The sequence below is a fragment of the Lasioglossum baleicum genome, chromosome 13, assembly GCF_051020765.1.
Source record: "Lasioglossum baleicum chromosome 13, iyLasBale1, whole genome shotgun sequence".
Classification (NCBI taxonomy): domain Eukaryota; kingdom Metazoa; phylum Arthropoda; class Insecta; order Hymenoptera; family Halictidae; genus Lasioglossum; species Lasioglossum baleicum.
The window spans coordinates 9,365,656-9,393,561 of record NC_134941.1 but is presented as its reverse complement, the minus strand read 5'-3'; the positions used below and the strand labels follow the sequence as shown (position 1 = coordinate 9,393,561).

At 43.3% G+C, this 27,906-nt stretch overlaps 1 protein-coding gene across 11 annotated transcripts in view; it reads left to right on the top strand.

Moving 5' to 3' along the window:
* LOC143215260 (protein daughterless-like) overlaps positions 1 to 27,906 on the top strand; it is a 180,455-nt gene that overhangs the window by 112,957 nt on the left and 39,592 nt on the right. For 3 of the 11 annotated variants that reach the window (XM_076437236.1, XM_076437235.1, XM_076437232.1), the window contains exon 1: positions 20,741 to 22,943. The exons of 2 other annotated variants lie outside the window; for them this stretch is intronic. In XM_076437236.1, coding sequence (XP_076293351.1) covers positions 22,488 to 22,943 — 456 coding nt within the window. In that variant the 5' untranslated portion in view covers positions 20,741 to 22,487. 6 more of the 11 variants (XM_076437240.1, XM_076437238.1, XM_076437234.1 and 3 more) reach the window with 4 other exon arrangements.

Here is a 27,906-nt window from a genome sequence, read left to right as displayed (position 1 = left end):
AAGATTTTTCCAGCGAAGGTGTTCCTCCGTCGGCCGACATGCAAACAATCCTTGACAGCCGTGTCACTCGACACCGCGTCAAGTGTTTAATGAGAACGCACGGTCATCAGCCAACTATCTCCCATCTATCGGGTTACGTGAGTCACGAGCTTGTAATCTGAAATAATGTCGGCGGCGTGCAAAATTCGCCGAACAAGTCCGAGAGATCACGCCGCGCGGAAACAAAAGCTCTCTCGCGCTCTCGTTTTCTCTATCTTCTGTCAAGCTACCGTCGCGTTCCCACACCCCGGCCCGAAATCCCATAAAAATCCCATGAAACCCGCCACGTTATAATTCCTCGCCCCGGATGAAAGTTCCGAAGAATTATGCAGACTTTAGAAAGATCTAATGGGTGTTATAATCTAAAATGTTGAGGGAGAACCCCTTCAGCTAAAATAAAAATCTTCTGAATTAATTTCAAGGCATAGAGGCTACATAGATAATAATAATTATAATCAGATGAAAATAATGTAGTAGCATTTTTAAATTCATTGATCTGGTTGTAGAAATTTGATAGCGATTGATTTCGTTGAGAATATTATATCCATCTTGTAATTGTGAGGGTGAAGACCTGAAAGTGAAATAAAAAATTGTGGTGGCATCTCTGGGGGGTTGTAAAATTAGTAAACATACTTCTAGAAAGAACGAGTCTGCAGTTTGAATATTAATAAAGACATCTTCCAAATTAGAATTTTAAGGGATGAAATGAGGAGGCTCTTGAAATTCCCCCAAAATTCCGGTGTTTCTTTTCCTCCGGTAGAAACCACGAAAAGTGTTTACGCAGCTCAGTAAGTGGCCAGGAAACTGCGAGGGTGGGTTTCCGCTCTCGTCGGAGGGAGTTAACGCGATTGGCCACGAGCTTCCGTGTAATTGGGAACAATTCATAAATTTATTGCGACAGACAACACACAAGAGTCTCTTCCTCGTGTTCCTCCCTCTGTTCGAGCAGCCCCTGCACACCCCGTTTTCTCGCTCACCCTCGGTTCTCCGATATTCGGTTCGGTCGGAGGGGTTGAAGTGGCTCCGGGGGGTGAGAGCAGATAGAAGGGCGAGAAAAACGGAGTCTCGTCTGTACCAACTTCGACACATTAAAAATTTAATAACTCGCCCGGGTCGGTTGGTAAAGTAGGCAGCTAGAGTCGGCCAGGTCTCACCCCTAAATCCTCCCGGAGTCTACCAACGTGTAGTCAGTGGCTTTCAATTTCCATCCCCCTCTTTCTTGAACGCGTTAACCCGCGCTCTCGCTGCCGTGTTTGTGTGCGTGTATCGCGTTAAATCCCGACTCGGTGTGCACTTTGTTTCTACGTCGACGAGGGTGGCCTCCCGTTAAACCGTTTATTTCGCAAGAAAAATAATCGGAAAATATTCCTTTCTAGTCTCCGGAAGCTTCTCTTGCTCGGCGAAGATGAAACTTTTTCATTATAGCTGCACCGAACACTTTGCTGCGCTTTTTACAACCCTTTGGCCGATACGTTTGTTAAGAACTTTGGGGAAATCTGCTTTAAATCTCCGTATACCAAATCTAGGAGACAAAGTACAAGTTTGGGGAATGAAAATATAATAGAAATATAAAAAATAAAAATGTAGGGGTTGAAAATGTACAATGTGCCGAGATGTTGTTTCACGACTTTTTAGTTGAAATTAATCGCGGATTAATTGTAGTATGTGAGGAGGGTGATGTTGTCTGGCCCTGCAACGAAAGTTTCAGTAACACGGGGTGGTTTTAAGGTTTTTTATGGTCGCAGAAAATGGAGCCGGGGTAAGTCATGATTTAGGGGTGGGCTCGGAGTAATTATTCTGTTCTTCAGCGGGATTGAGAACCCGCGGGGTAATATATTATCAAATTACTACCACCTTTTCCCCGCTGCTGCCATTCGTCTCGCTGACTCTCTGTTCAACCCTCGGCCGCTGGCAGCGGCGAAACCATTTTCGTTTCGCAATTTAACTCCTCTTTCGCCTCATTTAGGCCACATGCAGTGTGACTCAGCGATCGTAATAACTTCTCCGGGAAATGACAAACACAGGGGGTTGTTCGGGAACCTCGAACTTGGAAAATTCTCCACTCGGAGGGTAAAAGTTTCCTTTTCAACCCTTACGTCCGCCGAAAGTCTCCGATTAAACGTTTTCATATTTCTGCCGGCCCGCAAGCGTACCATCTAGGGTAGTTATCTAACAACAGGAAGTTAATACCTTTCTTTTTCCATCAGATACACTGGTTTGCTGTTTATTTCAGAAATTCTTCGACGTTAAATAAATTAATTAATAACCCTGAACGTAAATTACACTTTCTGCAGTTATTTAGATTCAATTAGCGGTAACGGGACGGAGATGGTCGACGATCCGATGCTCGGGGCTCTCGGCAGAAATCGAGTTTTGAGGTTTCCGGTTTCGAGAACGAGGTCCTCCTCGAGTACAGGCTCTTCAGGACTCGCAGGACGAATTTCCTTCGGCCCCGCGCCGCTAAATTATCCCGCGATTAAGCGCATCGGCGAATCCATTAACGCGCGCGACCCCGGTTTAATTAACTCCCCGCCGCGGAATTAAATACTATCGCGGACGCGTATGAATTCGTTACGGGGTAGAGATAACGGTCAGCTGCTTCATAAATTCGCCGTGGCCTCCCTCCCTCCCTCTCTCTCTCTCTTCCTTTCTCACAGGCGTATCGGCCGATTCTTGGATCCTCTTTCCTGGAAGCCTGGCGCCCGGCGAATCCTGATCCGAATAACGGTGATCTCGATCTCTCGGGATTTCGGGACTTCGTGTATCCCGCCATCGCAATTTCGATCAGCCAATATCGGTTCGTTAATGGTAACTAATTACCGGCGATATCTGCAAGATTAACTCCGCGTTAAGGATTCGGTATACTATCTTATTTCACCGTGCTCGTTTGCTAATTAATTTTTACTGCTTCTTTTCCGTGTTCCGCGCCTGACGTATTCGGCACTGTATTTTTATCGGCCTCCGTTCTCTGCCAATATTTATTGAGCTGTCTTTGTCTGTAAACACAGACCGCACTGACAAGTCAATTTAATTGTAAGTTCACCAACATAGAAGTCAGTTCCAATATAATATTTCGGTTTTGCGTTCACTTTTCTCGAGTTTTTAATTTTTCACACGGAGATTTTGTTTATAATTTGTATACTATATAAAGTAAGCAGATTTGCGAAAATCAATTTTCATTTACATGTTGTGCTATTATCGAGGTGCTACCGCAGTCAGGAATTTGCCGAGCGAAGGAAGGAAGGACAGTGCATTTCGCGGGATGATTTCCGCGCTGGGGGTTTAACGAGGCTTTGATGAAAACGCCGCGCGTCGCGCAATGGTTAATCTTCATCTGACCAGACCGGGAAATTTATTGTTCCCGACGATGACGGTACAAACCACTGTTAAATAACAATTACAACGGGACGAGGGAAAGCAGCCACCGAAATGCGCCCGTGTAACGTCAACCGGCGGTAATTTAACTGCCGCCCTCCATAAACAATCGTAGCCAGGACCATAATTATTATTGTACAGGTCCGCGCCGGAGAGAGCACATTGTATGCGCGCCACGCTGCGACAGTTAAATCGCCATCGTTAAATGTCCGGCTTTACGAGTGCCGTTGGAATCGGCGTTCTCTTCGTTATCGTGCCACGGGACTCCTCGTCCACCCCCTTTCACCCCTTACCAATCCCCTCGACGCGATTCTCCACCCTTTTTCTTTCGCTGTTATCAGTGTTTCAGCGTCCGGCGAGACTTCCCGTTTAGAACGCGAATAAAAGTCGTCATCGATCCGATGTATCGCGACGTTAATCGATACTAGGGGATGGTGCTGGGCTGACAGTGCTCGAAAGATCTCCGTCGCACCGTGCCTACGCCTGTTACGAATTTAATCGCTGTGACTGACAGCGAAAAGGGGTTAAATTACAGGTTCGCGAGCGGCAATTTTCAGTGGAAATCGAGCGCCCATCGTCGGACACTGCTACTTAATTTCGGCCAGGCGATTACCGAAGCGTTTAAACCCGGCGATGATCAAGCCGGGGTGAAACGAAAATTTGTGTCATTTGCGACATAATAACTTGACTGGAGAAACGAAAAATTCTGGCTTGATGTCTCATTTTCGTGTTACAAGCTCATTCGATCTTTTTAGCTGCACTTGGGCTTGTACAAAAATTCAGCTTACTGGCGATGGAAAACTTCAGTTTTCTATCATACATGTATGAAAAAAGAGGAACATATTACCTAATGTGCAGAAAATCCAGATTTAATATCGATGCACAAGAATGCAATAGAATGCAAAGAATGTCTGGTAGACCTAAATGATAAACGTTGTCTATCCATTCTATTTTTGTCGCTGAATATTTTCGCCGTTCCGTCAGCGAGCGTGTTTAATTGTGTTCCTCGAGACAGGGCTGCACCGTGTGCAGCAGGCTTTCCGTGAAATTTCGTGTGCAGTTATGCGACACTCTTGCTGACGCGTGACGTCAACCCAGCACCGATCCAGCACACCTCCGACACGTGATTTTTCGCTTTGCGATGGGGAGCAGAGCGCAGAAACCCCGTGCGTGGGAGTGTACCAGCGACAAACGGCAGAGCGTTGAATATCCTAGAGTAAGGACATCGAGACCATTGCTCGCCTACTCGTCCTCTCTCGTTGCTCCATTATTACTCCACTCGCCGGGGATGACGAATGCTTCGTTGGGGGTGGCCGGAATTTCGCGCGGCTGGCTAATTTTCTCAAGTGGTCCATCCCTTCAGTCCTGAATAAGCGGAAACTTCTGAAAAATTCACCCTCGAACGTTCACCCTCAACAGAAGCCTCGGATCTATCGATTTGTCGGTCGTCATTGATTAAACTATTAACCTCTAAAGGTTTCGGTGAAGACCAACCCTTACGAGCTTTAATTTTACCCCTTGCTCTGTAATATTCGGTGTGACTTGTCATGAAGATTTCAAAAACAATCTTCGAAACGTGTGTGTTAATAATTTCCTCTTGGAATAAAATTCTATCTTATTCTTCTAGCGATATTTAGCCACTGGAGTAACTTTATTGAGACCGAAAATATTATTGAACAATTCTTTAAGAAACTAGTTGTCGATATTTCTCTGTCATCGATACTTCACCATTAGTAAAAACATAGGAATGCAAATATTAACACTAAACTAAAGAAAGCCAATGAAAAATGTAATGATCGGCGACGTACATTTTTGGAATATTTATTCTGATTATCAGCGGCGATAACGCCAATGATAACGCCCGCGACACGGATCAATTCGATGACGCACTTTGCTCTAGACGTGACATAATCGAAGCGGTATTTTTTCATGGCGTTGACGGGTATATTTCTTCGAGGAAGAAGCTTCATCAATGTTTCCTCCAAATTCTCAACAACTTCTCCATCCACTTTTCAGACCAAATTCCAATTCGAAAGGGTTAGACACCGGTTCTGCGACAACAAATCGCGTAATCGAATAAAACCGTTCGTCACGAGCAGAAAGCTAATCAAGTCTCCGCGCTAAAGAAGCAACCTCGGAGTCCATCTTTGGGAAAAAAGTGATCGGATGACTCGCAGCAGCTTATCCGATCGGAATAATCACGCGGCCTTGGTCACCGTGAGGGCGACGGTGACACGCGATGAGAATTCTTCGTGCCCCCTCGGTTCCCTTCACTCCCCCCTCGAGCCGCCATCAACAGCGAATCCCGCGAGATCTCCGGATTAGAGGTAGTAAACGGTTTCCATGAAAATCGTTCGCCCGTTACTTCCGGTTACCTTGAGCCTCGCTAATAATTCGCTCGTCGGTCCACCGTAATTGCGTTATACTGGCCGACGAGACTCTTGCCTATCCACGATACTAATTAAAATTCCTTCGTTTTGTTTCAGGTAAGTGATCGATCGCTGGGTGATCATACGCTGCTGACTTTGCCGACCAGTATTCAAGGTGGGATCGTTGATCAGCAGATTGCGGATTTTTCCGTGTAACTAGAGCTCGGCGGAACCGAAGCTGACAGCTTCTGCGATTTTTAGCGAGCTCGAAATGAGATGACAGACACAGATGGTAGAAGATAAAAGTGGTCCAATTTTAGAGTTTTTGATTCGCAATTTTATTTTACTGAGATTGCATATTTTTAATTAACTTTCTTCGCTGAAATCATATTCGTATTTGATTTAGTCAGATTTTTAATTGATTACATTAGGTTGTTGTATATGAGATGTCCGATTTTAAAACGCAAATGTTCCAATGCGTTTTGATCAAGAAATACTATTACAGTCGACAGGTTCATTGTACGTCACTTTGAGGTACGAAGCTTACGATCCTATCTTCAATTTTAATTTACAAATATAAATTTCCTTTTAAATAAATTTGATATCAACATCAATCAGTGCGATTGTCGCGTGCTCTTTTCGTACGTGTGGAAAAATAACATATTGAATGAATTAGTGGGTGCAATTTGAAACAGTAAAAAGTTCACAATAATTTTATTAAAATTATTAAAGTAAGAATAAACTATTTATGTGGCTCCAGTCACTTGCAATTAACTTGTTGATAGTAAAAAGAACTACAAAATAGAGATGACAATCTTGTAAATGAAGCATGTGAGTGACAAGAAAATTCAATGTCCACCATAATACAATCAAGAAACGTGTGATTCTTCGATCAATAAGAAATAATTGCGGTTGTTGAATGTTGCTGTTCAAAATGGGACATTTCATATGCAACGACCAAATATATTTATTTCGTTGACATTTTGAAATTCTTAGCAAGACCATTACCTCTTTGAACTTCGTAGAACACAAGTTCATAAAACTAGTAGTGCATGAAACATGCTGGTACATAAAATCCGCAGTCTGTTGATCGTGAAGTACTATAATGCCATAGGTCGGGAGAACATTGGAGTACAAAATAATCGTCTTCCAGAAAACCGTTTCGCCCAAAAGGAAATCATCCTTGACCCACTTTGTTTCACCAAGTTTCTCCCGAACAATTTCTCGAGCAGCGCACACGGTCTCGCATCGACTTTTTCCCGTGTGTATAACTAATGTCGACTCTCTGTAGTGCACGCTGGCGGAAGGGAGAAAGGGGGGGGGGTTGAACAAACGGTTAAGCGTCGTAACGAATTCTCTGTTGGTCGGATAAAGGTGGATCAAACGAGATCCCATTGTCGCGAACGAAAGGAGTCTCGCGCGATCGACGGAAAGAAGGTAAATTCCATGAACAACGCCGCGGTGCACAAACCGAACCAAGCCCGCGTCGGAGCACGTGGGCAGCCGCTAACAATCGTAAACAGGCGTGCTTAATTCATTCAACTTTCTAGCACCGCGCCTACCTTCTCTCTCTCTACGGAACGGAGTTGCGCCCGCGCCGATATTTTCCACGTTCCCCACGGAAATGTTTGTCATTCGCCGTTACATGCCGGTTTCTTTATTCAGCTGCCGCACGCCGCGGCGATATGCAACGCCGGTTTATGTGTTTACCTAAGCCGGATCATTAATCTTTGACCGCGCCTCCTGCGACGACCTGTAAATCTTGCGCGCGCGGAAATCGCGAGCGCCTCCGTTCCTCCACGCATCAGCGCGGTCCCCGTAACACGGACTTTTATAGAGCGAGTTGATATCATACTTGTACCGGTACCCCCCACCACTGGGAATACCGCCGAACCTCGTCCGAGCCGATTTCCTGCGGCGACCGATCGGTACTCGTGCGCTTCGAGCGGAAATCGGCGGAACTCGCAAAGAAATCGGTCTGTTCTAAGCAAACTGAAATTGTTTGGCGTTCACGATCGATTTTTAACCCTCATACGTTCCTCAGGATGAAAATTCATCAATTTACTTATTCTTATGTACTGTAAAATAATTCATCTCTTTCTGTTTGTGTTGTGAGTCTACTTTAAGGGTGCCGGCGCGCCCGTGCAAGAGTGTGCTGGCATACGCACACATCGCTAGATCCGCATATATGTACGTATATGAAATTACAAGGTTTAGAAGCGGTCAATTGTAATTCCTAAAAGTCAAATCTAGATGCGTCCGATGCCCGAAATGCATAATTTTACGTTATCGAGGAATAATTTGTAATATTCGGCAGATACACCGCCTGTCACGAGGCATCCGAAGCAAGCATGATATCACAAGATGGCCGCCACTGACAGATTTTCGTAAATATTGAGAGATTTATCGTTCGAATCGAAAAAAATCGCTCTGCATCGACATAGCCAGGACATGTACAAAGGCGGTGGTGCGTATTTTTAGTTGATTAATTAATTATTTAAACACGAAAGATGTTTCGGAAAATAACACAGCACCTCGAGGTTTCGAAATTTTGCACTAGGAGCACCACTGTCTGTTTCCTAAAGTGCACGTTACACATTTTATAGTAGAATACGGTTGATAATGCAGGTCGATATTATATTGCCCATCGATAATACAGTGTGCATCGTCCATGCAAACACTAAATTTATTGAACAAAAACACTGGTACGCGAAGCGGCTATCTTCTGACGTCTTGCTTACTTCGGTTGCCTCGTGACAGGCCAATACCAGTGGTGTTGGACAGACAATATCTGTCGAATATTATAAATTACTCTAATAACGGTAGAACGGTATAACGTACGACCTGCATTATCAGTCGTATTCTATTGGAACATTTGTAACGTGCAGTTTAGGAAACAGACAGTAGTGCTAAATACAGTAGTACAAAATTTCGAAACCTCGAGGTGCTGTATTATTATTTGTGACAGACGGTGTCTGCCGAATATTACAAATTACTCCTCGATGACGTAAAAATATGCATTTTGGGCACCGGACGCACATAGATTTGACTTTTAGAAATCACGATTGACCGCTTCTGAACTCCTCATTGCAATGTTGTAGCGTCTTTTTGTATCCTCGTAAACCTTGTAATTTCATATACACATGAAAATGTGTATACATGCGGATCTAGCGATGTGTGCGTGTACCACCACACTCTTGCACGGGCGCGCCGGCACCCTTAAATTTAAATCTGCGAGTCTTCTTTAAAGTGTGACGCTAGAAACGAAACACGATTTGTTGTCTTAAAGTGAAAAATAAAAATAGGTGAAATATTATTCTAGACTTTTATATGCAAGTTATTTTGAGGAACGTATGAGGGTTAACGAGGAAGGGTGTCGCGGGGGTTCATCCCCTGATTTTAGACATTAAACAGCAATTTTATTAGGCACGAATAAAAATCGTGGTAAAACTTTCCACATCGCGAATAAAATTGAACATCATTTTCGAAGCAAGAAAAAATCCTCGCTAAACGACTCGACGATTGTTATTCGAGGGATCGATCGCTTGAGATTCAGGAAGCCTCGATCGAAGGCTCGCATCGGATGAGTTAACGGTACCGAGACAGTGTTAGAGATCGTCCGAGGAACGCCTTCTAATTGCACAGGCTCACTAATCTACCTACGAGATCTCTTCTTCCGCCGTGTCACGCGAGATCGGTGAATTTTTACGGGACAGTGTCTCCCAGCCAATTCATCGAGATCGTTGACTCTTTTTCCTCTTAACCTCTTTCAGGACGCTGACACATTCGTGTGGATCCAGCATTTTTTAAATCGAAATTATTCTAAGTAAAAAAGAATTAATATGATTTAAAGAATTGAAGACAGGCATGGGTTTTATCCTGGTCCGAGATTTGATACGTGGATAGTCGATGGCAAAAGTCCCGCGCCTAGAATATCGGTTGGCAATTAAGAATCGCGTGGGCGGTGCCGATGGAGGACGACGCTGAAAGTGAGAGTGGTTCGCTGAGCTGTGCGGCTGGTCGATTGAGAATTCTGCGATTGAGTAATTGCCAAGCGACGAGTGTTACGCGAGGATTTACTGGGTTCGTTGACACCCTCGGGGACATTCTTTCTGCTAATCGGAAACCCAAGCCGATCCGTCATTCCGTGTCCCGCACTGTGCCTATCGGACAAATTAAAATTTTTGCGGATCGGTAAACATTTCTTATAAATGTTTCTTAAAATTTCCATAAAAATTGCCTTACAAAAAGAGGAAGATTTTCCATTCGTCAACTTTCTATTTCCGTTTTTGTCAGCCTGGGGTGCATTTGCACCCCATACACAGAGGGAAGCTTAAACTAAATGAATAGAATAATTGTGCATTGAGGATATCGGAAAGACCAATGCGTGTCCACACGAAATATCATGAAAAGTAAATTTTTGAAAATTATTAATTAGATCTTTGAACGGTTCTCAGCATTGTCGATTATACAGGGTGGGTCACCTAACGTTGCCACCCCAAATATCTTTGTTGTTTTCAAAGATACGTCAAATGTCTGAAGGACAAAGTTGAATGGTTCAGTGGGGCTCACTTGATACCAAAAATATTTTTGTTTTTATGTGATTTTTTTTACAGATATCAAGGTCATCTTCATTTTTTAAAATGGAAGCACCCTTTTTTAGACACTTACAATGATTATTTTGCATTAACCATTAAAAATTCGCAACCTACTCGTCAATCACTCACTAATTTTCAAAGCCCTTTCAGACTTCATACTTAGGCTTTAAAAACAACAAAGATATTTGAGGTGGCAACGTTAGGTAAATCACCCTGTGTAGCTATAAAAATCGTCTGTTATCCGAGGGTTAACACTAAACCTACCGAGCCTCAAAAGAAACTGGTACATGATTGATTTTATTTAGACTTTGTGCGGCTCCTATTGTAATATGTGCACTACCAAAGATATTTATACAACCAATTCTTATAAAATCATTTTTATTATTTCAATAATTGTAAAATAAAAAACCTGGAACCGATCATCTTGACCGGTGTTGGTAGGTTTAGCGTTTAAAAAATCGCAGAACCGGAAGCGAACGAAATTGCTAGCTCCGAAGACCCCGATAGGTGTAGTCCGCTTTGGTCACGAGTTATTCAGAGCCGGTGCTCGGATCGCGTGTTTCATTTGTGCCCAATAGATTTCTAATTTGGTCGAATAAGGTCAGAAAAGGTGTCCACGTCAGTGTCGGTCGTTTTGGTCGTGCTTGCTCCACGTTCCTCGTTCCTCGTCGGTTAGTTTTATTGGCACGTGTGCGCGCGTGTGTGTGTCTCCCCGCGTTCTACCAAAGGCGACAGGCAGTCTGGGCCAATTTACTCTTCGCTGATTAATTCTTTCGTCGGCGGAACAAAAGGAGGGAACGTCCCGTTAATCGATCCCCACCCGGTCCTCTTCCGGACAACAGTTCTCTGGGAATTGGAGAGATTCCTCGGAGACAAACTCTCTATCGGGTCCCTCGGAATTTTCGTTGCCCGTGGCCTTGATTCCTCTCTTTGATGTCTTCCTGCACTGTCTCACCCTGTCTTTCGGACACGGATCTTTCCAGCGCAGGTTATATTGCATTCCACCGTTTTAACCCTTCAGTTGATCTTCAAAGAGAACTTTGCGAATTCAATGATTCCATTGAATTATATTTAAGCCCTTACCCTACGATTTATTTTACGGTTTCAGTGATTAGAACTTTCCTTGTAGTTCGTAATTTCCTAAAAAAGGAGAAAATTTATATCGATTGTATGCCTACATGTTCTCAATTTCACCTCGGCTTAAAGGAAATTAATAACATACATATTTATTAAACTCTGTCCAAAATCTTCATCACGAGTCCGACATGATGTCGTAAGGCAAGGGGTTAATATTCATCTCTAGACTGCGGATCTTTATGCAAAATAAAAAATGTTTGCATTGATTGCAAGACACAGGGTTGAAATAAAAATCTCTTTCTTCTTTTAATTATCTGATCAAGCTGGAATCAATACGCCGATGTCTTTAAATCTTTTTAATTTGTCCACTGCTTATTGTGCTTACCCATTTTTGTCATAAATGCCTAAAGTCCGCAGTCTATTCATCTCTATCGAATAAATCTCTATCTAAAGTTTCACGTAAGTCCACAAATAATTATTAGCAGAGAACGGTCTCCCAGCAAAGTACAAGAAGGGCGTGTTCGCTCGGCTTTCTGCTCTTACTGTACCGGTTTTAAAGGACTCGGTAGGACTATGGGAGAAGTGCACGAGTAGGAAGGAGAAGAAAAGAGAACGGTCGCTTGCTCGCACAGGTACGGCGTGCTTACCTGAGATCTGTGCGACAAGGACGGCGAGGTGATCGTGCCACGGTTAAGCACACGGGGGATAGGCTAGTTGTCTTAGAAGAAAAGGGACAGATACACCGGTTGTCGAAGCGTATTCGAGGGAGACAGCTTGGCGCTCGGCTACGGAGAGAACAGAGAGAAGAGAGAGAGAGAGAGAGAGAGACCGGCGCAACGGAGGCTCTCTAGCTGAAGAGTAAACTGGCCAGACTGCCTGCCGCCGTCGACAACGTAACACACCGTTCTACCAGCCTCTCCGAAGTGGTAGGGGAAACGGATAGGGGAAATAGGAGAAATAGCGAGATACACACATACACATAGAGCTCGGCAAAATAATATTTTCCGCGAAATACCACGCGACACCATTCTCTTCGGCGACCGACTGTTTCGCGAGCGAACGATGATGGTGTCGCGTGACGAAATTCGAAGACGTTCGTGAGCCGTTTCTGATTTCTGTCGCCGCGACACGGAACCGGAGAAGCTGTTTCTAACTGATCGCTTCTGTTACAGAACGACTGGGATGTTCTTTTGTCCGAGCAGCTCTGTTCTGCTGTGTTCTTGAACCGAGTCCATTTTGTGGACTCTTGACTTCGGCGGTTGGTGGACGCGTTATCATTTTTACTTGCCCGGGCATTCAATGGTCTGCAAACTGCACTTTGCGACAATGGGAAATTATGTCAGGACTGAGATGTCCATTTTGTGTGGATGTTATTGTTAGTCTTGTGCAATCCCAGTAATTTTGTGGTGGACGTTGCTCTTAACGGTATATATGTATATACGCCCTTTAAAACAGAATAACTTTTTATAATTAGCACGCCAAAACAAAATATATATTTTAAATTTTCTTTAAGGGCCCAAATAAGAAAGTTTTAAAAGATGCCTCTTTTATTTTTGCATGTAACCTTGTCAATCATCATTTTTAGAAAATCCTTTTTGCATATCATTTCGCAAACCAATGTTTCTAATTGATCATAAAAAATCAGATCTTTGATACAATTATAAAAAAGTTATTCTACTTTAAAGGACGTACGAATACTTTTTAAAAATATTTAAACCAATATGTGTATTGTACTGACTATACATGCACATATTTCAACATCTATATTTAACATTTATATTTAAAAGAATATGTATATTGTACTGAGTGTACACGCGCATATTTCAACATTTATATTTAAACCAATATATTGTATATCGTACTGAAGTGAAGGTTTCCAATTTATTCGTGTCGCAATAAACAACTACGCTATTGTACGTTCATCTTCCACAGAATTGTTTTCCGAGCAGAGTGTGGATAATTGGTTGCAAGACAAATATTTTGAAATCCGCGCGAGCTGCTGCGCTTGGTCGGCGAGTATGAAATGTTGGTTTTACTGATTGTCGCGTTTGTTAACACTTTCATGAATGAAAAATGTTTACGGTGGTCGTCGTTTACTTGTCGAGCTACAGTTTACTTTGCCGCTTTTAGTTTTGCGTTCGTGCTAGAACAATGCAAAGTGGAGACTGGATTAAACAGAATCTACTCAATCTTGAAATAGCGAATGCGAAACCATAAAAGAACATTTGAGTGCCCTAAAAAATTGTAGAAACTCTGCAATCCACTTTACACACTAAAACCTAAGACAAGCCTAAAATAATCAACAAAAGTCCTCGTTGCTGTTGCACACAATAAAATAATCAGTAAAAAGAATCACTGACATTACATGCAATTAAAAAAATCAATGAAAATAGCCACTGACGTTAAACACAATAAAATAATCAATGAAAAAAAATTATTGATGTTAGATACAGCATAATGGTCAATGAAAAAGAATGATCGGTGCGCCACAAGAAAATAATCGACGATACCGCAAGAAAAAACTGAATAAAAATAGTTGTTGAAGTAATATGGTACTGTGAGTGTGCAGAGATGAATTGCAGGTTAGGGTTAACAGCCGCGAGTTATTCGGTCCCTCGGCAGCTGGTAAACAAGTACGGTGTGTAATCGAGGCTCGGCGTCCCGCAGAAATCGAATCGGCGCGTTGTCGCGTTCGGAATCGCAGCTCGGCAAGGCAAGGCAAGGCGTAACACGAGTAACCGATTCGAAAGGGTACGGTTGTCGCGTCGAACAGATATCTAGGTGAAGGTGTACGATTAGGCACCTCGCGGCCCGTGGTACGGTACTAGTTTTCGTTGAGCAACCGGTCTCGAGCCGATTCCGGAGCGCGCGCGCGCGCGTTGGCCGTTTGCTCTGGCTCTCTCGATTACGCATGCCGATCCCCGTTTTGTGTCGCTTTTCCCCGCGAAATCCCGCGGACGACCGCTGCGCGCGCGATCGATTGCGCGAACACCGATCTGAAATTAAAAACCTGTTCCTCGTGCCCTCGCAACGGCGCGCCGTTGTGTTACGCGTTTCATAACTGGATCGCAGATCTTTATGGGTCTTTTGGTTGTTAAACATATTGGAACCACTCATGTTCGAAGTTTCAGGGAATTTAGTAGCGATACTTGTTAGCTTTTATTGGCAGGAAATATTACAGAGGTTAGTGTTCGACTGTATTTATTGTAGAGTCGGTCTGAGGAAATAGAAAAGGTGCGTTCGTACGGTCAATTACATGTGTGGCAATTTGTAATTTTGTAGCTCGAGTAAAATTGATTAAATAGCATTTTGCCGAGTCATAAAGAATGAACCACGAAGATAAAAACGTTGTAGAAATGCTGTCTGATAAATTCCTATTAAGAGGAAACGTTTCAGAATCGTTTTATTTCGCATTTTTTTCCCCGGGGGCCAGTCTTCAATGGCGGATTAAGGAATTACGGTGGGGAACTCCGAGATAGAGATAAGAGATTAAGCGGATGACAAATTTGAGGAGAGTCCTGCGCAAGATAGAAATTCATCCAGCCACCGTGGAAAAAAAGTGCTCCTCTCGGTCTCTCCGCTGCCGCCCCCGCGGCGTGTAGCGGTGCCAGAGGTAAATCCGAGGAAAAACTGGCCTGGCGACGTGCAACAGGTAGGAAAGCGGATGCACACAGGCCACTGCAAGTCCAAGCAGCCCGTCAAATATCGGCGGAACGAAGGCGGCGGTTAAACTCGCCGCCGGGAAACCCGAAATATCGACGTGGGCCAACTATTTCCGATGCGAATCGTCACCCACCATTAGCCCCGAGCGGAATTTTCGCCGAGCTTGCGTCGGAACGATTTTACTGTCTCGCCTTAAAAATCCAAATGAACCAATTCCCTTCCACCTCCCCTATTCAAATTTGTAACGAACCGCGCGCGCGCTTGTTTAATTTCTATCGGACAATCCGGCGAACTTCTCTTGTCGAATCGCAGACGTACCAAACTTTTAATTGTTAGTCGATTTTCATTTTATACTGCCTCGCTTCGGACAGTTCGTGAAAATTTTTATTGGACAATCTAGTGATTTCTTTTTATTGTATTAAAGATGTATCATGTCATTTTTTAATTGTATGTTCAATTTTGTGCTGTCTCGATTTAGAAAAAATGAGACGATGAGAATAGAAATTGATTTTCTCTATTTCGGAAAATTTGATCAGCGAGCTGATTTGGAACAATCTATTCGTTAGAGTATTCTATAGAACAATAGCTTCCATCCGAAGTACCCTTGCCGATTCCCTTGACAAGAGATCGGTTCCATTTACTTGTCGATCCGAGTCCGTCGTCGTCCTCGAGCTCATCAAATCGAGCTTATCACGTTCTCCATCGCGACGAGCCTAACCTTGGACCAAGCAACTGTATAAACGGGATTCGTGAGTCGTCCAACAATGTTTCCGCAGCATTGATTCTCTTCGTAGATCTATAATATTGCACGATCTTTTGTCGCATAAATCACGCGGTAGCTAACGAGACATTAAAGGTCGAGTTTATCGGAGAGGAATCGCGGCAACGAGTTTGCTACCAGTCGTCACTAAGCGGCATCTTCATTTAGAGTATTGTAGAATAAAGTCCATCGGTATTAACATTTTAATAGTGTTTATGTACCGCTAGTTGGCTGACGGATGCTTAAAAATCGAAATTTTATTGTCGCGGATCTCGCGATAAGTTGGTGAAGTTGTGTCTCGAGTAATATATTCCACTGACTTGTTTTGATGACAACAATATTTAAGAGGACAGTATTAATTCTTTTCTCAAATAATGTCAATTGAAATGTGACATCTCTTCTTTAATCACTATATGTATTTGGTTCTTGTCTCTGTTTGTGTAGAAATTCCTGTTTCATTCAGAGATTTTTTAAATTTACTAGGAGTCCTAACAGCATTGTGTTTCGTGGAACGTCCTCCTCTTTATTAACTATTTATTAAATATAAAACTGTTATAAATTTGTTCTTCTTTTTGCTGTCTCCAACCACAATGCGAACATTAACCGTAACCCTCTCCACAAGTAACATGTAAGATATATATTTGATGTAAACCATGTGGTCGCTAATGACCTAGCTGTTAATGTGACCACATTAAAATAAACCGTAAATAAATAAATAATAACATTGTGTTTCTTCGAGTACACATCGCAATAAAAATATAAAATTTCGAAACCTATTTGCAATTAGTCAGCGCCACTGCAGAAAATCCGCAGCGCGTCTCTCTGCAACAAAGCACAATGGCCACTTTCCCGAGGCCGTCGGAAAGAACGCAACAGAGTTGCCGGGAAACGGGGTCAGAACGAGTCTGCTCGTCGAGGGTTGAATTAGAGCAATTAGATCAGCCCCGAAGGATACCCCGCCGCTTTGTTTCGCCCGAGAGAAACAGAGAGAGAGAAAGAGAGAGAAACTTTCACTCTACAAGGGGGAAGAAAGAGACAGAAACAAAGATAGAAAGATAGAGACAGATTTTCGAGACACGGTAGTGGTCCGCGGATGAATCGATTCCCAGGGCGCGCGCGGAAGTCGGGACAAAGGAAGAGAAACAGAGAGACAGAGAGAGAGAGAGAGAGAGAGAGAGAGAGAGAGAGAGAAATACATAGAGCCGGAGAGGCAGAGAGAGAGAGAGAGAGGACCGATCTGGCGGCAGTAGCACACCGGTGGTGCCTTTCCTCTCCTAATCCTCGGCAAAGCGCCTCACGTCGCCACGAAGTCGAAGTTTACTTTTCGTGCTCAAACATAACTCCGGGCCTTTCGGAAGTGGGGGGTTAAACACACATAATCCGCCGTTTTCCGCCGTAACTCGTAACTCCCGCTCGTATTTTCTCTCGTCCCTCTTCTCGCTTCTCTCTCTCTCTCTCTCTCCCTCTCTCTTCTCATCTCTGTCTCTGTCCTCTCTTTCTAGCGGTCGCCGTCCGAAAACGCCCCCGCACAGCCCCGCGCCCCTCCATACTCCTTTCGCGGCCCCGAAAATCGCTCCGCCTCGGTTCCGAACTATTTCTGTAGCTCTCTCGGCGTATCCACACGGGGAGAGATGCAACGATGCACCGTGATGCATCGCGAGAACTCGACATCCGACTGCCGACTCGAGCACAACGGCTTTCGATGAATCGTGCCGTCGGCATTCTCATCCCTTCGGCGCCTGCGACGCGATTAGCCCTCGTCCTTCTTCCTCCTGGATTATCCTCATCCGGTCCAAACTGGACGATCATGTTAGTCCTGGAATGTAAAAATTGTTCAACTAGTCGAAATAGGATTTGTATGCATCAAATTCACGATACACGAGCTAAGTAAAAATTTATTGAAATAATGTATTGGCATTCTTGCAATGATGAATTTGAATTGATCAATACGTACATCGCGACGATGGGGTCGAGCCGAGTTTATAGAGATGTTTGCCTTCCTGCATTTTATGCGCGAGATACCATAAATGCATAAACATCCGCGAGTCTTTTGATGTGTGGACTGCGGATGTTTACGCGATTTCCCGTCTCCGAAAAGAAAGTTTCGAAGGTCGCTATTAAATAGAAATACGCGCCCACTCGTTCTGTGCGATCGAGGTTTAAATATGTCCGAAGAAATACGAGGACTGCAATGATCATTTTGTCATACACCGAGCAGTCAAATATGCTATAAATGCATCAACATCCGCAGTCTACTGATGAAATATGACCACTGTAAACATACGCTGCGGTTATCGAAGTAGTTATGATACAATACATATTGACGGTGTGCCGTTTCAATCGGGTATCTTCCATTTTCTGTTTTCAAAATATCCAGTAACTAAGTATCTATAATACATAAAATTCTGCATATGCGTTATTGAGAACATTTATTACGGGGTTTATAATAAAGGATCTTGTAACAAGTGTTAATCTTACGATCAAATAATTATAATATGGATCTTACAATTTGTATTAAAAAAAATACAAAATTATAACTTCAATAAATCCCAATTAAATAAATTTATACATACACTCTCTACATATTACATCTCATTAGCAATAAATAATAGTAAAGGGAACCAGCTCAATATTATTTTTACGAGCTCCTCAAGTTACCAAAAATTTTTCTTAACAGTCGCCCTCTACCCCCTCGGGCAACCATAATAATTAAGAATACCACGTAGAATCTCTCAGCTTGGTTTTCCAATCAGCTCGCGATTCCAGCTCTCGGGGTACTTGACCCCCGACAGAAAAAGGGAAGAAACAGCCGATTAAGATATCGCGATTAATGCTCGCGCGGAACGAGCCGAAGAGGGAGGAACGGGAGAGCATAAAGGGGGTGTGGAGGAGGAGGGGAAGAGGTGAGATAGCGCGGCGCAAAACAACGTTCGCCACCAATGAATCAATATACACACACTCGTCTTTTTGACGATGGCCAGCGCGTTCCGGAATAAATCTCCCGCGGCGCGAGGCGAGCCGAGAGAGAGGAGAGAAAGAGATGGAGAGACCCTTTACCGCGCTCGAAACGTCTTCCTCCGTTGGTCCGTTCGTCGGCCCGACGGAAGGGCGACGGAGCAACGAAACCAGGAGGGCAAAGAGGGAAAGAGGAACGCTCTCGATCGAGATACACTCGCGACAAAGCCGCGCGAGCGACCACCCACTCGCTCGGAATCGCTCGACGGAGTTCTCGGAAGCTGCGTCAAGCTCTCCCGACGAGATGAAAAAGTGTTATCGCGAGAATTGCTTTTGGGGAACGGCAACGTGGAATCGTCGGACCGTCCACGGACGCTCGATTGTTAATGTTCATTTGGCTTCTCGGGAAAACGGCCCTCTAACCCTCGTTGGAATTTCTCCTCGTGCTGTTGGTTTTGAGAAATACGTGTACATTTTTAGGTGTAAATATTAGGTTGGCAATTAAGCCAACCAAATTGGCCAAAAAAAGTCATTTATATATATTTTTTAAGCACGAGTATTTTATATCAAATTAATCGCGAAATTCGGAGCTTTCCAATGATATACAGTTCAAAAGAAATGGTCACTGAATGAGGTTATAATGATACAATGAAAGAAAAGGTCGCGAATTTAGTTGCCAACCTAATAGTTCAGTTCGTTAATTTTCGAAATTGTTGAATGTTTATTTATTACTGTTGCTTATTGGTATTCTAGGAAAATGGCCCTTCAGTCCATTCCATTCAGAACTGTCTTTAATTTTAATTGGAAAAATTTTTCATGTTCTTCAAACAAGAAATATATACAATTTATGGTCGTCTCTTCAGAAAATCATATTCCCAGTATGTATCCCAAAACACGCATCAAAGATTTACGACCACTAGGTTCGAAGGAAATTATCATACGCGATTCGTCAGCGCGCTGTCAATGTTTACAGCCGTATAAATTACAAACATCTTCGCAAATGAATGACACAGAAACTCTTATAGATTTCCTCCTTTGCATCGGTTTGAGCGAATCGAGGCGATAAATCACGGCCAATAAAATTCACTGTAACACGAGCAAGAGAACGAAAATCTCCATAAACATCCACAGAGTCTATTCATCATACGGATCCCCATATAATCTCTCGACAAACGTTTCGAGACTCTCGACGCGAGAGGCGGACAAATGAAAAGTGATTGCTCACGGAAATTAATTGCACTCCGATCGACAGAAAGAAAAGAAATCGTCGAGTTCGATCGGTGAACAGTCAGGTGTGATCGGGAATGGACAAATAAAGTGGAGAGGCCCGGATAAAATGGATGAAATGAATAAAATTGAATGAAATGAATAAAATGAATGAAATGAATCAAAATTCCTCGTTCTCGATCGCGGGGAGGGGGGGGGGGGCAGAGCGTGCCCCCATGAAATTCTTATCGGTGTTCCGCGAACTTCGAGAAACTGCAACTGGCAGAGTGCAGCGCGCGCGGCTGCAACGCGTTGCAACGGGGACGAGTACAGTCTAGTGTCCGAGAAGTGAGAGAAGGTTTTGCACACGAGCGCGTTTTCTACGTGCACCGGGAACAACCGTGGAGGGGTACACGCTGGACCCAGGCTCCGTGCGGCGCGTAGCTTATGTGCCGAGCAACAAAACCAGTCGTCTCTCTACTGGCGAACCAGCTGCCCGTCGCCAGGCCTTCTAATTCTCTCGCGATTGTTCTAGCGGTGCACGCGAACTACACTTGCTGATTCTTTTCGCCACGATCGAAAATTGCCTTGAGAGTCCAAGCAAGTGGACTCAAGAGGACTCGAGAAGAACGTCTTTTTCGAGAGCTAGTTCGGGTTGGAGAACGTTGGACATTGTTTGACACATCGCATCGGTAAAATGTTATGATTTTGTTTGGCCAATGTAGTGTACAGTGATTGTGCAACTTTTGTTTTTCATACAAGGAACATTTTATGAGATTTATTTTGTTTGACTATGTTGGGAATTGTTTCAATTGCATATAGTTTGTCTTAGAGTCAGTGATTGTGTATTTTCGTGGTACATATATGTAAAAGGTTTCGAGAGGAACATTGTTTCGAGAACAGGTCCGTTTGACTACGTTGGAGATTGTTTGACGCAATGCATTTACTTTTCGCAATTTTTGTATTTATGTAGTATGAGATGAGTTTCTTTTTCTGTAGAAGACTTTCTTGTTTTCTCGACTTAGACTGAAGCGATCGATCTTGATCTGGCATTATCGCGAATAATCCGTTTGGCACCGTGCGTGGCTGATTGTCACGGTCCACTCGACAGTTCGTCTTCTTCGAGTATTTTCGTATGCGTTTGAGAGAGTCGCGGGGTAAACATTCGTTAAACATTGTGTTCGGAATTGTGGGGCGGTTCGTCGAAAGGCCGGAGCGATTCGAGGAATTCAAATCGAAGGGAGCCGGGACAGGGTATCTTGTACTTTCCGTGCGCTGATTAATGATCATCGCGGCTCTCGCTCGCGCTAGAGCGTTGGCTGACTCGCGCGAATTTAACCGAATAACGAGGAACGTCGGCAGCGAATCGAGCGATCCCAGTTCCTGCAGCGATAAATTGCATTAAACGCTATACAGTCGGAGGCGGGGGCACAAGCAGAGCCGATCGTCCTACGCGAGATTGTTTATCCTCGGCGTTGCACACGCCGGATACAAATTTATCTCGCGACTTTGCATAATTTTCTCGGATGCGGACCGACGACGCGCGACCAGCTCTCCGCAGCCTGAGCTTTTGGAAGACGTTCAAGTGAGCCCCGCTGAAACTAGCATGACGGGATCGACGATGATAGCTAAGCTGCTTGCCGATCCCATCGATTGCCTGAAGAAGCGTGTCGAGCTGATCGCGTGCTCGGGGACAGTGTGCTGTAGGACTCTATTAACGGGCTGTATTTCGCTCTTGGGGACAGGTGCCAGTGCTAATTTTCTCTTAAACGTTCGTTCTTGTCCAGAGAAGCGCGCTTGAGACTGTTTGATAATGTTTGAATTAATGGTATTGTAAGGGGACACGTTATACGGTCATCAATTATAGGTATCATCTCTTTTCTGAAGTCTCTTGATGGTCGTTTCATTTCTTCTCATATAGAAGATGTTTCAGAGGGTTGGAGAGTGTTTGAATTAATCGTGCTGTGCAGGTACTCATTAGGCAGACTGATCGTAGGCATCAATTTTCTCTGAAGTCTCTTGATGTTCATTTTATTTATTTCTGTACAGAGAAAGTGATTGGGGAGTGTTGGTTAGTGGTTGAACATCTGCTACATCAATGCAATAATTTTGTGGTGATTCTCTTAGGACCAGGATCACCATTTGTTCTGATTTGAAAAGAAATGTTTGAGACTGTTGGTTAAAGTTTAAGTAGTCCACAAGAGGAAGTGTTTGAACCAGTTGCCCAAGGTTTGACCATTCCCTGGAGGAGTGCTGGAGACAATTGTCTAACCTTTTACCGTTCCACGAAGAAAAATGATTGAGACGAACGTTTGACGATCCCAACGAACGTTATTAGTGTCGCCTCGGCTAGCGTACACGATCATCGTCAGCGTGGCCGGGATGATTAAATTCCGAGGCGATATTTGAAAGTCTAATAAGCCGGGAGAAAATGTCGCCGGCAACATGGACCCGGAGCAGAAGAACCGTTTGATTCCGATACGAGAGAAAGCCGACATGGAGCGGAGCTTCAAGAAGAACGCGGACTTCAGGATGAATCAGCAGAACTTCAGGCTGAGCGACTTCGGAGTCGAGGCGAAGGTTGGTCACGCGACCGAGCAGGGTAAAGTCGCGGCCAGGTACGGCCAGATCACGGGCGCGCAGGTGTCACAGGTGCAAATAAGACAGGCAAGACTCGGTCCAGGGAACGGAGGACCGTCAAGCCCTCTGCAAGTCGTCTGTAATCGTTCGAGACTGACCAGCTCGAGGAGCCCCAGCCAATCGATCGGACAGTTGAACGTGGATCAGTACCAGGCTTCTAGCCCCAACAATTTGACCGGAACTGGATCCATGATGCAGCTCAATGTCTCGTCGGTTCCATCGCCTGGATACTGGAGCCATTACAGCGGACAGGAGAGCGGGGTAAAAATTTATTTACTCAGATTAATTGGGAAGACTACTTAGCTTGTTGGACAGCTAACACTCATTCTTCGGGCTTCATGGATTTATTCGGATTTAAATGAGAAGTTCAGCAAAAAATAAAGGGTTCAATTCACTGATTATAATCTTTAGCACCTGCTAGCTGAAAAATATTTTTGGTACAGCACCACTGTGACTTATCTCAATTATTTTACATATTTGATTAAGTTTCTATGTGTAATGTCTCAATCTTTTTAATTAATTTAACAACCTTTCTGGTTGTACTATTGACACTGGAACAACCATTTAAGGTTCTTTATTTTACATGCATCGATGCAATGTTTTATAGGAAATTATTAAATACATTCAACAATAGTTGATAGTCAGAAACTGATTATCAAAATATTTTCAATTGACTGACTGAAGTTAATATAAATCTATAACGATTGATAAAACCAAAGAAGATCGGTTTCGTGAAACCGGTGAATTGGATTAAACCATTTTCGTTCATGGTTAATCGGCCTGATGCGATTAGTAGGTGTCTAAACTCCAATCGGTTGTCCTGAGTCAGTTAGGGCGAGCGGAGCTTAAGCCTCGGCACGGTTCGTGCGAAAATTCTCAGTCGGACAGGTATGACAGTTTTACGATTGCTGTACCTGCGATCGGGAACTCTCGGTGTTCCAGTGGTGTGCGAGTCCCCGCGCCGATTAGTCCCAGACGGTCTAGGACCGGTTTAGTACCCGTACGTGACTTCGAGCCGGTTCCGAACTTTTATTGAACCGGCGCGCATACCGGATGCACTTGCCGCCCGTTTATTCGCCCGGGAACTCTACCGGTCAGCTGTCCCTGGGCCTGTGACAATGCGTTTACGTTTTCTCGGGGCCCTATTGTCGTCATGGCCACGACCAATTTTCAGGTGTATAGTCTCGTATGCTCTCGCCCGCTATCGTTGTGCCCATTGCCCTGGCCTACCTGCCCAGATGCTGCCACCTTCCAGAGCTTCTTGGCCTGTTTTATGGCTGACCCATTAAGACCGACAGACAATTTTACCGACCTGGTACACCAAATTTTTAGTAGTAAGATTTGCGACCGGGGCCAGTAATGTCATTAGTTGACCGAGTGACTTTTTCATGGACTTCCCAGGGACTTTTTTAATCCTCTGAAACGTTTTGACTTTGTGACTTTGTTCGCAGGGTCGATGATTTTGTGGATGCTCGTTGTAGCCCCTCTTTGTTAGGCCACATTGTCTGCTGCACTGAAGGTCTTCTATTTGGTACTGCTTGGGCTGTCTTTGATCTTTTTTCTAGGTTTTAGGACTATGGGTTGGTATAGGAAGTGAGAAAGTGTGAAGTTAAGCTTATTGGGCTTTTAGTCGTTTTACACCTTTACAGAACAATTTAACGTTTTATACCTTTATACTTTCTAGGATATTTTAAAGAAACGGCCGTCAGGTAAAGTTACGATATACAGAAATGGACTGTCATTGAAAAAGTTTTGTACCAAAAAAAAAAAAGAACGGGAACTTATTTTTCCTCTTAATAATTTTAACATGTTGAAAATAATGTATCACGTGTAGTCTGGTAATTAGAAATTACACGAGACATTTTTTTGAGGGCGGGGTTCTATTGTTTGTTAGCCTGAAAAATACCAAATGCTTGGTTAGAGAAAATGATTTGTTCGTTTGAAAGGCGCACACGCTGATTTAATTCCCATGTTGAATCGCAGTCGGTCCGTTTAATTTTCCATTAAAGCCCAGCCATAATTAAAGACCGGAACTCTCGGTCGAGGTTACGAAAAACAATTGGCAGCAGGAAGTGGCTCGCAGGTCCGAGGCTGAGCCTCGACCTAGCCTCGAGTCGCGTATCTAATGTTTGTCTCTCCGCGTGAAGTCGTATTCACGGCGCGTTTCGCTCGCACAGCTAATTAGTATGTGCCGCGGTGGCACGTATTAGGCGACGGTCACACTTGCATACGAAACGCACGAGCACATACACACATGGGAAACACCCTCTTTGAATCCCGTCCTTGTAGTCTGTCGGCGAAAAACTCGCGCTAAAGAATTTCAAGAATCCTCCCATTGTAACGCTCTTACCGAGCGTGCTTCGGGCGAGAATCTATTAGGTCAACGCCGAATTTGACAAGTCTATTTTTTTGGAAAATTAACTCCGTGTGGAATAAGCAATTTTTGACGCCTGACGAAGATTTTAAAAATATATTAAGCACGTATGTTTCGGTCATTTGGTTTATGTTGAAATTGTGAATTTTGTTTTTCTGGAATTAATATTTTTTTTAAACGTTGAAGCAAATTTAGAAATGCCATAAATATGGATTTTATTTTTCCACTATGATATTATTGAAGACAAAATATTCCAATTATAATAGCTGTGTAAAAATATGATTTACTCAATTCTTATGAATTGTTTTATTAGATATACATACTTTTCATATTTTTCGAGAATTAAAATTACGAGTAAAATAAAATTGTATGAAATGAAACTGGTCGTAACCGAAGATCTGTGGTATAATCGTGTGTGAGGCACTTCGCGAAAAAAGAGAACTTTCCACACTTTATTTATAGTACGGAGTCTGTATTATGGAACGAGTTTCAAATTTTTCTGTCAACGAAAAGCGTGATACGGTTACTTAACATTGTTTACTGTATGATAATTGTGTATCACTCTGAACTGAGTCACGTCCCGCCCACGATAAATCTTTTATCTATGCATTACATGCTAATCTATTCCACTATGTGTTATTTATCTTTGTAGCTCGATTTTATAAATATTCGATATCTATCAATTTTTAGAATGTCCGCTCTAAACATCCACTTCTGAAATATTCCATAAAATAATCGTAATTTAATTTTAACAGCACTCGGCACATGTTAAAACGATTGAATGAATCTTTTAATATTAATAAAGAGGGCAATGTTTATTTCCATTAATTTTCTACGTTTAATATAAGACCTGTACTCATCGGTATTAATAACGTGAGAACAAATTTCGAAAGAACTTCACGGTCTTCGTTTTAATAGACTGAAACTCATTTACAACTTTTATATCATCTCTGAGTTAAAAAGGAACGTTATGGCACGTCGCAAATTACGAGCTACAAATTGAATCAGTTTTTCCCAGCCTTGAGTGAACAATGCGAAGTAAAAAGAATTTTCTTTCCGGGAATCGCAGATCGTAAAAGAGCAGTTCAAGCTCGATTATTATATTTTAGTATCAACTGTGAAGGTACTGTGTGCTGGTATTGAACACCCACAGCGAAGAGGTTAGAGTGAATTAACGGCGTACAGGTGTATTCCCGCGGATAGAATAAATAAGGCGGACTCCGGGGCGGTATGTCAATTTGCCGGGGCTCTCTCTGGAAGACAATTATATTAATTAGTTGAAGCGATCATTAAAGTGCCTTTGATGTTCTCGCGTTCCCCATTAACAGTCTCGGCGGATCAGTTTTTCGTGCGAATCGTTTGAATTCGCCGCGGGCCTCGCGCGACCGAAAAACGCGCAACGCGATTTATTTTCCACGAGTATCATTTATTAAAACGTTCATTTTCGACAGTGTAATTACGACTTTTTAGTACTGTCAAAGAGGCCAAAAGAATATTCCGGTTACTCTCTCTCTCCCTCTTGTGTATATGAAAATCGAAACGTCGGGAAACCGGAAAGTTTCGTTGTTTCCTCTGCCCGGTGTTTGTTCTCGTTTTTATTCGGTCGGGGCCAGTCACCGACAAAAGGGTACCTACCAGTGAAATTAACGAGCGTACACCGAGCGCACGTTAATAGCGGTAATAACCGAGAGACAAGATTATGAAAAAGCCGGGAAATAAAAAAAAAAAAATACCGCATGAAATATTCCGGATCGGGCGTGGTGCACGTCCCACACGGCAAAGTCCCGCCTGTCTCTCGCCTTTCTAGCCTCTGCTCGCGGCGTTCCAGCCCGAGCTTAATCGCTATCAACATCGCTCGATTGTCGAACCACCGTTCGCTCGAATATCGACCCTGATTATCCGCCAATAATCGCGGAAAACGCAGATGGTCCTCCGATAAAATTTTCGATACCCAATCGACACTCCGGCCACAATATTTTCTCGCCACAATCGTATTATGATTCGCAGAATATAGAGCACATCAATGAATTTTACCGAGACCTCAAGTAAAATAAAATAATACCGATTCAATCGGCGTTTTAAATATTGTTGTAGCAGTTTTATTGATGAAATAAACAGTGCAGATATCGGAAGAAATTCTAGACTTCGATTTGGCACATGTTTGCTACCTCGTGGAGAAAATTTACATTCGTAATTATCGGATTATAGGACTTTATGCAAAATGAAGATTGTCTGACAAGTCGAAATAGTATTTACATAAATGTATAAAATCAGTCTAAAATTTTTTAATGCATAAAAGACATCCAATAGATTGTCACGATGTTTCGCCATTGCGAAACATTTTCCGCGAACCGCTCGAGAAAAAGTGACGTTCGCCCGGTGAAAATGTAGGCTAGTATCTCCTCCCCGGTTCTGTCCCTCGAAATGACGGAAAATGATCTTTTTGCTAGTCCGCGTCAGCTTCCCTGATAACCCCGTCGTCGCCGTGAAAATTGCGTCTCTTTCCGCAGGTTCTTGCGCGCTGCAAACGAGCTCTAATTGCCCTCGAACGCGAAACAGATATCGTCTGCGAAGGGTAGAACACTGATAACAATAGTAACAGATTGTAGACTAAACAATTCGCCGACGTTGATGAGACGTGCTCCGGTGTCCAGGCACATGGTTTCATCCTGGAGGATGAGTCGAGATGCTAACATAAAATTTAGCGGCTACAAAATTGAATTTATTATAAATTTATTTAATCAGTTCTGATAAATATATCTTCATGGTTTTAATCGTAGCAAAACAAGAGAGTAAACAGAGTGAGCTATAAAAATCGTATCATTCGATAGTGAATAATCGTTATTAATA